The 16,111-nt window shown below is 44.3% G+C and overlaps 1 protein-coding gene across 2 annotated transcripts in view; it reads left to right on the top strand.

The window, feature by feature from the left end:
• Positions 1-16,111, top strand: part of PXN (paxillin) — a 68,211-nt gene that overhangs the window by 28,137 nt on the left and 23,963 nt on the right. For both annotated transcript variants that reach the window (XM_044448858.1, XM_044448857.1), the window contains exons 2-6: positions 6,155-6,381; positions 12,186-12,274; positions 12,784-12,923; positions 13,669-13,870; positions 14,970-15,105. In XM_044448858.1, coding sequence (XP_044304793.1) covers positions 6,155-6,381; positions 12,186-12,274; positions 12,784-12,923; positions 13,669-13,870; positions 14,970-15,105 — 794 coding nt within the window. The remainder of the gene's footprint in view (positions 1-6,154; positions 6,382-12,185; positions 12,275-12,783; positions 12,924-13,668; positions 13,871-14,969; positions 15,106-16,111) is intronic.

The following is a 16,111-nucleotide window of genomic DNA, read 5'->3' as shown; positions in this document are numbered from 1 at the left end:
TCACTGATCAGACTTGCTGTCCATCTTGTTTTTCTTTCTTTCTTCTTCTTCTTCTTCTTCTTTTTTTTTTTTGGAAGCATACTGAATGGCTCTCCTTGTTCTCCTGTTTCTCCTACCAGATGATTCTGATCAGGAGTGCAGGATGGGGTGGGGAGGCATTTATTCTCGGCCTCCCCTGATCCTGTTCAAGCTGCTAATAGAACTTAGTACAAAGTGTAGCATCACCCATCAGCCTTTCCCATTTGTAAAGCCCCTGAAAGTTTTCAGGGGAACAGTGTATCTCCCGGTCTTCAAACACTGCCTACTCCAGTCTGGGTGCTTAGATTAGGGACAGTTTGCCCTTTCCAACTTGTCTTCCTTCTTCCAGAAATCTCTTAAATAATATTCCCAGTAATTACGTTGCATTAAAGGAATATATAGAAGTTGTCAAAATATGTGAGGGATATCTTCTTGAACCAACTTGCATTCGGGTTTAAACTGGGAAAGCTCATGGATTATATGGAACTCTTCTTTGGGTTAAGTAACTTTCTGCATTTCCTACAAGCAATTTCTAATGGTATGCTAATTCTTGTGAATCACATGGCAATATTTTTTTAAAAGTCTTTGCTATAGCCCATCACCCAACAGAATGGCTAAGCAGAGATTTCTATTTAAATTGTCCTGCCTGAGGTGTAATTAGCTGCAGTAAATATTTTTTTTTCAAAAGTGTGTTAGAGTCTTTAGTTCATTGTTGTCAGCTTGTCTCTAAGAACTGGGGGCTTCAGTTTTTCAGAATATATGGAGTGTGGGGGTTGGTGTATGTTAAAGAATGGTTTTGCTCCATGAAATAACACTTTCACTCAGAAGTTAAGATTTTCCTGTAATTCAGAGAAATAATTGTGTTGGGATGCAGCACCAAGCTGAGGTTTATTGCTACATGAAAACAACTCATACTGGTGCACTCTCCTCTCCCCTTCTCTGGACCAAGCACAAGGAGATCAGAAGCATTTTTTTTCCATTTCCAGCTAACCACAGTTTGTTATATCTGAACTGGAGCCAAATATGTTTAGTATTAATAGCAGTTTTGAACAGACCATAAATTGCAAGTATGATGGCTTATGATACTGGCTTGTTCAGATAAACCATTGTTAAAACTAATCACACTTTGTTTCAGTTTGGATATAGGTACATCTAATTAAAAATAGAAGGAAATGCACTTGAGGGGCAGACGAGAGAGTGGAAAGAAGAATCCGTGGTTCATTCAAGAAGCACTAAACTCTAGTTAGCTGTTAGGTCCAGCATGGCCAGTATATCCAGACACTGGTGGTTTTTAGGGGTCAGGTTTGTTTGTTTCACTGCTTCCGATCAGTGGGGTGCAGTTACTGTCTGTGGTTCCTTCCCAACTCACACACTGTGCAGCTGATAAAGACCATTATGGGCTGTTGCTATGCTGACTGCAAAACTGGCTTTTCCTTGTGAATGTTCCAGGAGAAGCAATATTTGTCTTGTGCCAGGGTGCTTTGCTTTCCATGTTCTCACTTGTTGCACACGGCCAGGAATTTGTCTCTTGGACGTGCTCAAAGGAATACTTCGTGTGTTTGTCTGGAGAGCCAGATAAACTTCTCTGTGTGTTTGTGTGCGTAGCCATCTTGGCAGCTAGATACATTTTCTCATTTGGTTTTTAGTTTGCTAAAATAGTCTACATTTGGTCCAGGTAACTTATTCCTTTTAGCTCTGGAAGTCTTCCTGTCAGTTTATTCAGATGAGAGGCCCCTGTTATGTTACTTCTTATCCGTTGTATCATTTGGGAATTTGAAATGTAATTATTAACTCTTCTGAAGCATAATTTGTCACAGCCCTTCTGAGCAAACAAACTTAGAGAGATCACCACCCAGTGCTTTTGCCCTTCTCCTTCACTTCCTGTTCCTCAGTTGTAGAGTGTTGCTTAAAGTTAGCAAGGGACAGGATGTAGGGTGGAGGAAATTAATGAATAAACTTGTGAGGCTTGCCAGTTAACTGTTTTAAAGGCAGGGCGCTTGGGATCTTTGCTGTGAGTACTTTCCTTTTCTGTGTCTCAAAATGCCAAAACTAAAAGCAGGATGTTGTCCTGAATTGGTGAAGAAAAGGAGATGGGGTTCATTCTTACTACTATTTGTTTGATGAGTGTGGGAAACAACTAGTCTGTATGCCTTGCTACATCCCATTCTCTGGTAAACATGTCACTTCAGAATTTATCTTAAACAGCCCAACTGACTTTTCCGCTGGCTGAGTTTGCAGATCTACACCACATGGGCCTGTCATTGGGTGCTTTCAGCCAAAGAGGGTTCCTCGAACTACCAATCAAAAGGCATTATGCAGTTATTCCATTCTCCCTCTTGGACAGAAGTTCAGTGGTACTCTCCTCCCACAAAAGAGGTAGAAGTGGTGGGAAAGCACGGGGTGGTTACAAAGGGAAGATATTGTCTGGCTGCCCCTGTCCCCCACCCAGGTGAATTTCTTTCAGTGACGCAGGTTGATTGCACAATAAAAGCCCCTCTGCTTTTTTCTAGGTAGACCTTATTTTGCATTTGCACATCATATACTTTATGTGTGGGTTATTTGGGGGTCTCTGGGGATCATTTAGTCCCCCTCCCTGAAACCTGCTGGCGGGCCGCACTGTGCAATGTTAGACGGGCCTTTTCCAAAGTCAAGGTGGTATCACCTAATTTTGGTTTATAGGATATGTTCATACCTCACTTTTTAAATTAGTGTAGATGACTACCTGATTATGCTAATTCAGTCAAGAAACAACCTTCTCTGCTGTTTCAAGTATTTTGGGGTATAACCTACCCCAGGGGTCCTTAAACTTTTTCAACGGGGGGCCAGTTGAAAGGCGGTGGTGGTGGGTGCGGGCCGGCGAGGCGGCAGCGGTCACGAATGTGGCGAGGCAGCAGCTCGCTCACTCGGAGATTGTTTTCTCTGAGCGAGTGCAAAACCTCTGAGGCAAGCCGGTTAAATGCGCATGCCGGGCCGGATCTGGCCACCAGACTGTAGCTTGAGGACCCATGGCCTACCCTATCCCCATCTGGAAAGATTGCAGCAGTGTCACTCAATGCAATCTGTGAAACATTTGAGAGTGGATATAAAAGATTTGGGAAGAAAAGATAATTAAAAACCTCTAAAGACCTCTAAAGCAATGTTTATACAAGGTTAAGAATCAAGCAGATCTTTTGTGAGGCATAACATCTGGTTCCAGGCATTCCTGTAACAATCCTGCTGTCATTAGTAGTTAAAAAGATCAAATAACGTAATGTAACTCTCCAGAGCTCTTACAGTGTGAAGTACTTCTTAGCTAGAGCTTAGTCGCAGCTGACAACTGACTGCATTTCTATTGCTAAGGCAACAGTTTCCCTTCAGTTTGCACCCTGACTGAGAAGAGAAGTGACATAATAACAACATGTGTTGAAAAAATAGATACGGGAAATATTTTCTCTGAAAAGGTCACTCTGCCCAGAACTGTGCATTTCAGGTACACCGAGAAAGGAACAGTAGTTAAACGGCTGCAGAGATGTGTCCAGCATAACTGCCTCTATAAATGCAATGTGAGAATAAGAGGCCTCCAGTTCAGAGACAAAATTTACTGTTGAATATGACTTAAGCTTCATTTCCAGTTGTACAGAAAAAAAATAGAAGTGGACGACATCTGTGCTATCAACAGGTCTCACATACAGCAGGCGATTTGATTCCCCTGCAGCTGTGGATGGTTACCTTTTGCAACTGAGAATTTCTGGTCTTGTAGTGCCCACAGCAGCAGGGTGTGTGCAAGAAAGATAGAAATTATACATGAGTTAATAGTCATTTTGTGGGGGGATTTTTTCTTTTTCAAACCACACCTCTGAGAACGATTGAATCATAGCTGTGCACACATTGCAGCACATTCAAAGGGCAGCAGGGTTTAGGACGATACTGGTTTCTCGCGTGCTTCCCGGAGGTATGTACCCGTGCCGGAGGAACCCTCGCTTGGGCTCATATTCCTTAAAAGCAAGCCCCATTTCTGGTCTGTTTTGTACCCTGGGAGTCTGAGTGTTCAGAGGTGCTCTTGGAGCTCTTCCCAGATAACTTGAAGCTGGTTTCAGTGGTCTGTGCTTTTACTGAGGTGAGGGTGGTTAACCTGGTCGTTTGGATCTTCTTGTGGGTACTGAGCTAACCGCTTGTCTCTGTCACGCTTACAGACACACTGAGACACCAGCATGTCAAAGTGCCGATCTGTGTGTTCATATTTCCTGAACAGGAAGAAAAGCTATACAGGCATCCCTCTTGGTCCCAAGGACAGCATTGCACAACCATGTCCCTGAAAGCATTCTTTGTGCTTCTTTACTAGCAAAGTAACCCAGTTAATGTGATGCCTAACAGCAGCCTTTCCAACCTGGTGCCTTCCAGATGTGCTGGAATAGAACTCCTGCTATGCCCCAGCCAGCATGGCCAATGATTCTGCCAGCTAGGGATGATGTTAGCTGTAGCTAATACATTTTGAGGCACCAATGTGGAGAAGGCATGCTTAGAGGGAGCCAAGGAAGAGACTATAAAAATTTCCCTGCCTGAGTGTTCACTCCTACATGCAGTAAAAAGAGGAAATAGGGCAGATGTCTGTAGTGTTGAGACCTGTCCCTGATCTCACTTTGTTTGTGTGTACATGCTTCAAGTTCTGGATAGCTTCCAAAAAGTATCATAATCAGGGAAAAGTTGGCCTAACAGGTCTGCTTAATTTCCCCCCCTCCTTCTCCGCACCATATATAAAGAATGCTTTACATGTAAGAGATTTCCTGAATGGATATTGCTGCCAAGTAGAAAATAATATATAAACCATCCCAAGGGTTGAATATGAAGACTTTCCATCTGCTTTGTGGAGCAAAATACTTGTGTGAACTTGCTCATGAGCTACATACAATTTCATATGTATATGTAGTATGCATTGTGTGCAAATTAGGCAGAACTTTTCAGGTTCTCCAGCCACAACTTTCATGTGTACCTGAAAGGCATTGCTCCTTTTTGTTTCATTTTAGAACTATCATTCCAAAGTTTTGTTCAATGGAGTAAAAGGCAGTTTGAGTTCTCTTTCAACATAGCTCCAGGCTACTGATAATCTAATTAACATAGCTCCTGCTCTTTAACTTTGTGGAAAGGGTCAGCTAGGTAAACATTGCCCTAACAATGTAATATTTGGCAAGTAGAAGAGTTTTATGAGAGTCAAAAACTTGCTTTAGTATTTGAAACCTTAGCTGGTCCAATAAAAGTGTTTTGTCTTGCTTGCCTTGGTATCTAGCCAATCCTTTGTTTATATCTTTGAGCATAGGTCTGACTTACCAAAGGTAACCTGAAAAACCATCCCTGTTCTTTCCTTAAAGTGCTTTTGTGGGTGGGATTTACCTTGTTTGCTTGGTTAATTGCTTTGTGGACATAATCTCTCACCTGTTGTGCAGCCTCCCTTCTTTCCTGAGCAAAAACAGATCATTGCAGACTTCAAGTCTTCTGGTTTCTGCCTGTGCCCCCCTTCTCTCTTTGCCAGCACCTTTTTATCTGGGAGAGGCCTACTCTCCCCTTCAGGAATTTGTGATCTGATCCAGAAAGCTGAAAGCTGTTTGCAGGAGATGGAGTTGCATTTACCTGGCAGGGACTGGAGTCCATGGTAACTCTTTGCATCTGGGAAGCAAATATGTGGTGTTACCTTTGTGACAGACAGAATCCTTCTGGGATGCTTTCTGGAATTGGAAAGAAAAGTCTCTTCACAGAATTTGCTTTGTAGAAAAGTGCTTGTGGCCATGTTTGAATGAGGTCATGATACAGAACTAGCAATTAGTCTGCTTCATGCTTTGATGGGTTTGTCTCTGAGATAGGCCTGTTTAAGTTTCTCTTTAGCAGGGCTGCTGGAGTTGAGCAGTCATTGTTCCTGTATTTTCTTTTGGATGTTGAAAGTATTTTTCCTGTTATGTCTCAGTCTACTTAATTTTTGTAAAGGTAAGGGGAGATTTATTGATTGTATTGCGCTGCAGAGAACTGGAGCTTCTCACAGACATATCTGGAAACAGTACAGCATGAAAAGGCTCAGCAGGGGTGGTGGTACCCCTTGGTTGCAGTGGGGAGGAGAAAAAGTAGTTCTTTGCAAAAGTAACCCTCCTTTCATGTGTCTTCTGTGCAGATGCATTGCTAGCAGACTTGGAATCCACTACCTCCCACATCTCCAAGCGGCCAGTCTTCCTGTCAGAGGAAACATCTTACTCATATCCAACTGGAAATCATACATACCAAGAAATCACTATACCTCCTCCGGTACCTCCCCCTCCTTCCAATGAGGCCTTGAATGGGACTGTAAGTGACCCTTTAGATCCGTGGCAACCCAGCATCTCCAGAAATATTCAGCAGCAGGTAATTGTTTTTTATCATAATTTTGTTGTCTGAGGTTATCCTCATGCAAGTGAGGAGTCTAGTTGCTGGGCTGTTGTGGAACAGCTTATTTCGTTTGTTGAAATACTTGCATCCCAACTTCTTCTCCTAGAGAAGTTCTCAAAGCGGCTAACTACAATGGAGTTAGAAATGATGGTATAATTAGCTGAAAGCTGAGGGGTAACACATTGAAAACTCACAGCACAATCTTGGTTAGTTAAAACAGAATTTGGGAATATAGGAACCAGCCAAAACTAATAAGCCTACCTAAATAAAATAGTTTTGTTCTCTTATCTGGAATCCATAACAGAACAGGCCATTTTGATCTCTTGGTATGCGGAGCTCCAAACCCTCTGTATTACAGGGAAGGCTCCTTCAACTGTGCCTCTGAAGACAGTGGGGCATGAAGCATGGCCTCCCCAAGGATCAGAGGGAACTGCCACCTTCAACCCTCCTGAGCTATTAGGACTTTCACCAGCACTTTGAATTGGGATTGAAAGCGACCCAGTCACTTGCTGAGATGCAATAGCAGAGGAGCAACATGTTCCAAAAGACTGACTCTGGCTAAAGCTCTGGTCGCTTTCTGAACTAATGAAGTTTCTGAACACTTCTGAAGGCAATCCCACATTGCAGTCATCAAATCTTGATGCAACTAGCTCAGGTAGAAACAGCCATGGCCCAGTCCCCCTTTTTCTTAACAATAGGTAGTGTTGTGCGCCAGCCTAAGCAGGGTGAACACACTCCTGGCTACAGGCAGCACCTGAACATCAAGGATTGGGTCATAGGCCAGGAGCACTGCCAAACTATGAACTCTCTTCTACTTTCGCACCTAAAACAGGCTGCATCCCTCTCACAGAAATGGTCATTCTTTTGGCCAGGAACACCTCTGTCTTGCCTCAATTGTTTGTGAGCCTCTGTTCAGCCTCCCAAAGACCAAGACCTTGACTGCCACTTTGGCATAGAATGAAGGGGGAAGAGGAAGTTGGGGATCAGTAGTGTTGGCACTACATCCCTGCTCTCTGAACGATCTGTCCAGTGGTTTCATGTAAGCCGCCTAGGAAGGCCTTGGCAGTTATAGGCAGCCTATGAATGAATGAATGAATGAATGAATGAATGAATAAATAAATAAATAAATGTAGGTGCTAAATAGCATATTCACATTGTGTGAATATGTTATCCATCCCAGAGACGTTTATGTGGTGCCGATACTTTATTCTTTTCGAATCCAGGCCAAGCCCTTTTTATTTTCCCAATATTTTAAGGTTTAGACTGAGATTTTAAGTGGGTTTTTATTATACAGAATGAATGCTGTGCTCCACTTTGTTTTATTGGAAGACTGTCCGGAGATCATTTGGCAGTGGGCAGTATGCAAATGTTTTGAATGAATGAATGGATATCAGACTAGCAGTATGAGAGATGAAGAACCTCAGTGCTGGCAGAACCCGGCCACATAAGTCTAGCATCCTTCTTGGGTAAAATCTTGTGTTGTGTTTGGGTTTATACAGACAACGGACTGGTTATCGTCTTTTTAAGACATTTGGAACAAATGGGACCTGGCTTGCTGATGGATGACAGTTTTATGCAAGAGCTGAATCAAAGCACAGAGATGGTTACTTGAGTCATCTTCTAGTGTGTCATACAATATCACCTTAACCAAGGTTGGGCGTCTTGTGCTCTCCAGATGTCTTAGCCTACCACCTCATCATTCCTCACCACATTGGCTAGGGCTGATGGGATTTGTAGGCTAAAACTTGTGGAAGGCCATGAGTTGCTTGCCCCCTCTGGGTCTAGAAGCTGGTGTGCCATACAATCTACTGTAGCTACTACATGGAGAACCTAAATATCCATCTTGTTAATTTAATAAGAACACATGAAATTTTAGTATTTCCTGGCAACTGAAGAATGATGGCTAGTGGTTGTCATGTACTACTAAGGAGAACTGGATACTTCCATGTTTAAGTGGCTGGTAACCACTTGCTGGTAAATTTTTGGAATTTCTGCTCTGTTGACCAAGGATTTTCCATTGACCATGGTTTGTTTATGCTGGGTGGTTTTTGGATATTCAGGCCATATGGCTTGTCATGTCAGCCAACCCAAGCAATGCAGCTGTGAGGCGGTGGGGGTGGAGGTTGTGTGAGAACTAGTATAGAGCAGCTTATGTGAGGGTTGTTTGAGGCTTTCACAAGCACTGTCACCCTGTTTTGGCCAACATGGCAAACCACCGTGGCTAGAATACTCGGACCGGCTGCCTCATTGTTGCGGCCAGCTGTAGCTTACTTGACCACGCAGTTCAGCTCATTATGTTTGTTGCCAGTTGGGTTTGAGTGCTCCCATTAATACTGTGCTCTTTCTTCATGGTCTGCGTAGACCTTCTAGTGAAACACAGCAGTACTCAGCCTTAACTATCAACACAGCAGATGGCTCAAATTTTCCTTTAATGCATAATAATCCACACCCTGAAAATTCTTGTCCATAGTCTCGTCATCAGCACTCTGTGTTTGCAACCGCAGTGGAGTGAGGTAGATCTTAATCACTTACCTGGGTACCTGTGAGCAAAGAGAGTATGCCATCTATAGCCCACAGGTATGTGAGCCATAGATGAGAGGAGGTACGAAATGTGTTTTTGGGGATGGATGCAGGCCAGAGCTGGAGAGAACAATCTGTCACCAGGCTGTATCCTGTTTGTTCCACATTCCAAGATCTCAGTCACGCATAACTGAGCCTGGCTCTCAAAACCTTTTGGGCCTGCCTGAATTGCAAAGAGCCCAAGGGAGTGGAAACTGTTTGAAAAAGTGGTGGAAGCTGTAGTTTTGTCACACGGGCCATGTTCACCCGCCATGCCGATCCCCCTTGCAAATAAGCTGTGTGGTGCCGGTTGTTGCAGAACGAACTGTGGGACGCCTGGCACGTGATTGTGTTCACCATGGCTCATTCTTTCCATCCTTCCTTTTCAGTCCTCTGGCTGGTATCCCGGCATCTTTCGCAAAAGAACCCATCTTATCTCCTTATACCTCGTGCTGATTGTGATCTGTTTTTACATTGCATTTTGTTTTTTTCCCTACAGCGTCAGAAAAGAGCAATTCAGTTTTTGGGGTTTTTTGTTTGTTTGGAGGGTTTGTAGGGCCCCAGAAAATATGTTATTGCTCCTGTTGTTGTTGTTGTTGTTGTCTTTCCTTTGCAACTGTGCAAGTTACTGCTGTCTTACTGAAGGTGCACAAATTTCTCTGCACTGCTCCTAAATTGGCACAAATTTCCCCTCCATTTACTTCTCAGTCGTTAAATCTTTCCCAATCTTTCCCATTACATCTTTCCCAATCCAAAAAACTGTGCCAGTGTTCCTGACAATTAAAAAACAAAAACCCCTTATCAATGGCAAAAGGGGTGCCAGCATCAGTGGTACTTCCACCTCCCCCCCATGAGGTCTCTTCACCCCACCCCATTCAGTCGCCATCTCTGGGTAGATTCTTCAGAACGGTCAGGGACCCACAGTAATTGCAATAAGTTCTCCAAAAAGGGATTGTGAAAAGGTGAGGGAGCCAATATCAACTCTTTTTGGGCAGGCTGGAGACTTGGAAGTGTTGAAACAGTGGCAGATGTGGAAACCTCACAGTTCAATCCAGTTGCTAAGCAGGAGGTATTTTCCCTCCCACCCCCTGCTTGTCGTGTGCCTACATTTGCTGCTTTCCCCCCTTCTGCCAGTGTCTTTTAATTGAGTGCTCGACCGGCAATCGTGCACAGTCTTGTCACTTTCCATGTATGTTACCTGCTCCACTCCATTTGGCAGCTAAAATTTAAAGGAAAATCGACCAGACCTATCTGATAGCCACAAGAGCACACTTGTGAAGGACCACCAAAATTAATAATGGTAACTGAAAATAATGAACACATTGGTACACTTTTCTAGGGCCAAAAACAGGTGGGGAACCAATGATAGTCATTGTAAAGTGCCTCTTGGCCATTGATGGAAAGGCTGTCACTGGTGGTGACGAGGGTGAGATGATGACGAGCAGTAGGGGATCTTGCTGCTCTTGTCAAGGCAGCTCACTGTCCCCACAACATGCCCTCATAATCTCCACAACCCACAACGAAATTGTTTTCCTGGGTTGGGACATTATGGCAGCCTGTTGCGGATTGAACAACTCTTAGCGCAAGATACAGGTTTTCAGGGTGGCTTGCTGCCTAAAATGAACTAACCCTACAGGAAGTGTTCTGGGTTCAGGTGGCACCACAACCCATTGTGGCTAGTCATGCAGACCCTGTTATAATCTGATCTTTGTGTGAACCCGTTTTAGAGGCAGGTTGCTATTCCTACAGTTTGCGCTGATGGGGAAGTAAACGTAAGGGATTGATGAGCCCAGGACCATCCAAATGCCTGAGTGAACATTCAGTCTCGGCTAGGGTTACTTTCTCAAAAGGTGTTAGGGCATGGTTCTGCCTGGAAGCCTATGCATTTGGGTCAGTTGTAGTTTCTTAGTGGAAAAGGGACTGCCCTCTTTACGTTCATTTACTGTCTTACTCCTTCATACATTACTTCACTCAAGACTGCCCATGTTTTAAGATCTTTGGGGAGGCTTTTCTTTTTGTGCATTGGAAGTATGTTTAGTGGGGATGCAGAAGAGAGACTTCTCAGAGACTTTTCCCTTCAGAATTATCTGCTGAGCAAGGCTGGGTTACTCCCCTCTCTGCTCTCCTTTTCCTGGCTGACAGAGTTGTTTATATTCTGGCAGGATTTTGGCCTGTAAGCTGCTCTGTTGCAGCATGGATTTTAATTGGTGGTGGCCTATCTTTTCTTATGTTTGAAATTAATCAATTCATTAATTAGTTAGTATATATGTATACTAACTAATGTAATGTAATACTTATGTTAATTAAGATTTGTTTTTAGTTTATATTTTATTTGTCATTTGGAGGGATGAAAGATAGGATAGAAATAAATAAAGGTTCTGAATGTTGTATTCACAGTAGGTTCTGGATGTTAGGCCGCAGCTCGGTTTAATCCCCAAAGGCTGATCTCCCAGTGCTAAAGCCAACACAGTCAACATGATCATGCTGGCTGGTGTGTACACACCGTGAGTTTGTGAAGCATGGATGAGTCTAAACTACGCATTCAGTGGGGTTTCGTGTAACTTTGCCCTGACTATTGAATGACATTGTAGTTGGGAGCCAGGGCAGGGGCTGCTTCATCCTTTCCTGCCTTGCTGTTTCCCCACCCTGTTTCCAATTTCCTTTGCTTTCCCAACCTGCTTTTCTCTTCACTGGGGAAAATATGTTGTTATGTTGGCGAGGGACTAAGCAAAGCAGTCTGTTGGAGATTACTTTGAATGGGGAAATGACTGGCAGCAAAAGGGCTGAGAACCCACACGTCCATCTTTACTGTCCTGAGTGGCTCCTTTGCATTAAAAAAAAATTGCTGGGAAAACTTCCACATGACAGCTTGACTCTTGAAAGGTAAGCCCAAAACAGATCCTTCTTCAGCATTTCTCCTCCACTGCAGTCTTGCTCAGTAAACTTAACGAAGTGTCTTTTAAATTTTTCTCCTCCCTACCCAAAGTGCAGGAGGGTTTTGACCCACCTCGCAGGGCAGATGTAAAGGGAATGTCTGTGAAGTGCTTTGAACTTGGCAAAAGGAGACATGTTCATGCCAAGTGCTGTTACAGGGCTGATATCAAAGAGAGCATTATAATTAGGGGATAATCTGGGGGCTGGTTCTCAGCTGAAGGGTTTGCTCATGCATCCTCTATATCTTGATACATCTAAATAAGGCACTGGTATCATTCTTTCTGCAGCCGGAGTCTCAGTCTCCCGTGTTCAGCACCAGTGCCTCTGTATCCCGAGTCATCTCTCCTCATGCAAGTGAAGAGGAACACGTCTACAGGTATCCTGCCTTTGCCTCCCTTTGGCCTCCACCCCAGTCCCAGAGCATGAAGCCTGCTCTGTGCACAGAATGCCGTTCTGCTGATGGAAGCTGGCGATATTTGGCATCAGTGTTGACACTCCTGCCTGTCCTTTCGGAGCCAGTTCTTGCAATGCTTTTCCCACTGGATGAATATTTGTGGTCCCAGTCCCACACTCTTAACCATGACACCACACTGGTTCTTGAGATGCAAGCTTATACAAAAGGGAGGGGTGTGGGAAGGAGAGGAGACCCACGTTAACTGTGGATGAATTTGAACAGTTCAGTTACCTCTCCCTTTCTTTTGATTCACTTGTGCAGAAAAGACTAGTGAATTAAGGTTAATGTCAAACCTGGCTTTCTCGCAAAAGCAGCGACTAAGGACACATTAAAGGAACAGTGAATCCTTTATTTTAGCAGTACACAAAAAAGGCAGCTCACTTGGTGAAATGTGTGATCGACTCTCCTTGCTTTTTTCCTTTGACCTCCAGTTTCCCCAACAAGCCGAAGTCTGCAGAACCATCTCCCACCCTCATGAGTTCTTCATTGGGCAATAATCTATCAGAACTGGACCGACTGTTACTGGAACTCAATGCTGTTCAGCACAATCCTCCTGGGGGCTACCCAGCAGGTACGGGGGCTTGGCCATGATAAATTGATGTCGAGAGGAGAGAGAGGCAGGAAGGAGGAAGACATCCTACTTTTGATCCGGGTGTTTTTGCATCCCCCGTAGAGCTGCAGCGCTTATTCATCTGCCAGGGGGGTTGTGATGGCCAAAGCTGAGACCCAAGTGCGCATGAGTGGGAGGGAGCACACTGCCTGCCATGCACCTGCTGCTGCTTCTTTTACTGCGCACCCTACTCTTGGGTTCCTTCAGGGGTTGTTCAGAATACTATCCAAGCCCAGGCGAAGGGCTGAACAGCTTGAATTTGAGTTGGCTCCACCCTCACGGTTTCTTGTTTGGTTATCTGATGGGTTGTTTAGTCCCCAAACAACTTGGCATTCTGGGTTCTTATGTCACATTCAGCAACTGCAGAAGAGCTGATCACAGTTTGTGGAGTGAGAGTGGGGCTGGTGCTTCCCATATAACTGATGGGTGGTCATTCCATGCAAGTAGGGCCTGGAACCCTTGCAGTTCCTGGACCCAGCACAGAAAGCTGTGAGGCTACTGGAATGGAGAGAAGCGGCAGAGATGGTGGTTCCCTGGCAGTCCTGGCATTACCTTTTCGAGTAATAAAAGTATAGGAGACTAAAGCATGTACCACTTTGAAAGTGAGGGAAGAGGGGAAATGCCATTTGAAGTCTTGCTGGGTTTCTGTACCTTACATTACTGTGAACAATGCTTAACTGACTGCCTGTGTCCCTCTGTTTTTAAGACGAAGCCACCAGGAGCCCCTCAGTGCCTGGTGGGGCTGGCACTCACTATGGCATCTCAGAGAACACTACCTCTTTGAACACGCAGCCAGCAGCACCTGCAAAAGAGAAACCCAAGCGGAATGGGGGGCAGACCGTTGAGGATGTGTGTCCCAGTGTAGAGAGCCTTTTAGACGAGCTGGAGAGCTCTGTGCCCAGTCCCGTGTGAGTAGCAACGTAACCACTTCTCATGAACGTGCAGGGGTTTCAGGATGGAGGGGGAACTGGGACTGCTTCTATTATATTAGCTGTATTGAAAACACCATCATTGGTTTCGCACAAAAGAAAAAAGGAACTACAACCCTGAAAGGGAAAGGGAAAAGGGGAATCAAGAGTGGAAAAGAGCAAGCAAAATACCAGTTTCTTAAGAGTACACAGGGCTTTCCAGTATCTATTGCCTTGAAGAGAAAATAATCGCCAGTAAGAATTGGTCAGCAAAACTTCTCCAGGCATTTGGTGTCCTGGAGGCCGTTGATTCCTCCAAATGAGGCAGGCGGGATCAATAAGCACCCCGAGCTGCAATCTGGTTGTTCAAGGGGATTCTAGATTCAAGCCTCTTCTAGAACGGGTTGAATTTGACTTGACTTCAAAAATCTAGATGCTCTTACTCGGTGATCTCATGTTAACATTATAAAAGCATGGAAAACAAGACAGAGTTCTGCAAGACTCTGTAGCAGAAATGCCAAGGAGCCAAGCAATCGTTTCTCAGCACTGCCTTTTAAATTCAACTGTCCAGGCAGGAGAGAACCACTGGAAAGCAATGCCTGAAATGCCCAGACCTGATGCCTTTCTAGAAGGAACAGCACGATCCATGGTATTGAAAGCCACTGAGAGATCCATGGGGATCGACGATGTTGCATTCCCTCTTTCCGCAGTCTGGCAAAACCAAACCTACACTCTTAATTTGAAATGGTTCTGGATAATCAGTCTGATCCAAAAGATTCTGGAGTTGCACGGCATCAGCTTACTCAAGCACTTCACCCGCTTGAGGTGGAGCTGTAGGCTTTCAGGACCTCAGTGACCCAGCTGGTTAACCCTTGCCTACTCGAAGACGGCGGCAGACAGGCACAATGCTGGAGGTGGGCCGCACTTGTCCAAGAATTTCTCAGTATCCTCCAACTGCAACAACAGGTGTTTGTTCTGTACAACAGGACTAGGTGAGGGTTCAGGATACCCTGGTTGATTGGATTGTCCCAAATTAACCTTCAAATCATGTCTGACGTGGGTGGTTTTATCCTCAGTTTGTGTCTCGTCTTTTCTTTAGCCCAGCCATCACTGTGAATCAGGGAGAGATGAGCAGTCCCCAGCGGGTCACCTCCAGCCAGCAACAGACTCGGATATCTGCCTCGTCGGCAACAAGAGAGCTGGATGAGCTAATGGCTTCTCTTTCAGACTTCAAGGTGCGCATTGTTAGCATTTTAGCTTTTGCTGCTTGCTTGTCAGTGTGACCCCTTTCTGTTTTGTTCTTTACTGGGACCCTCTTCCTGCCCTGGATGTATGTACGTATGTATTGCATCGATATCCCATCTTTTTTTCCGCTTGCAAGGAACCGAGGGTGGCTCCAATAGTCCTTCTCTCCATGTTATCCTCACAATTACCCTGTGAGGGAGGCTAGGCTGGGACTGGCCCAGAGTCACCAGTGAGCTTCTCCTGAGTCCCAGTACAACATTCTAACCATGCCTCCACACTGGATCTCAGTGTAAAGCTGCACTCCTTTACCTTTGGTATTTGCACGTTAGAGCTGTAACTATATGAGGTGCACCACTTTTAAAATTCTAGGTGATTTGGTGGTTTTTGCGTTGTTTCCTCGTATGTGGTATGTTTCATGAGCATCGTATGTTGGATCTAACATCATCATCCAATTTTTTTCTACTGATTTAACAATTGGACTGTCTTCTCAAGAGAAGGAGTACATCCTCCAATGACTTGTGTACACATCGCATTTTTACCTTGCCAAATATCAGAGGTGTGTCTCCACAGGACGGGGGAGAGTTGAAAAGCAGTTTCTGTAAGAATTTCCTAAATAGGTGGATGTGCAAAACCAGGAAAAATATTATTAAAACAGTGTCACTCATAATGACATTTAGGAGCCTATTCATCGTATTTGATATTTGTATAATATGACAATTTCATACATAAGTTTCTGAATATCCAAGCATGGTTGTACAGTTGTGCTTTGTATAGTTAAGAATATGTCTTAAGTGTTCTCTTGTTCCAAAGTGTAAATATTCTCTATTTTACTATAGAATCAGGATGACTTGCATTCGCTGAATGAAATTTGGCATAGAATTATCTCCGTGGCAGGTGCTATAACTTGGCCAGATTTCAGGAACAGATCTATTAAGGCATGGCTAGGAAACAGTGTTTCAATATTTCCCTGTTGTGGCCATTTTTGCACACCCAGAA

Source organism: Varanus komodoensis, unplaced genomic scaffold (assembly GCF_004798865.1).
Source record: "Varanus komodoensis strain SLA01 unplaced genomic scaffold, ASM479886v1 scaffold56, whole genome shotgun sequence".
NCBI lineage: Eukaryota > Metazoa > Chordata > Lepidosauria > Squamata > Varanidae > Varanus > Varanus komodoensis.
The sequence above is the reverse complement of the archived record's forward strand: the minus strand, read 5'-3'. Positions and strand labels throughout refer to the sequence as shown.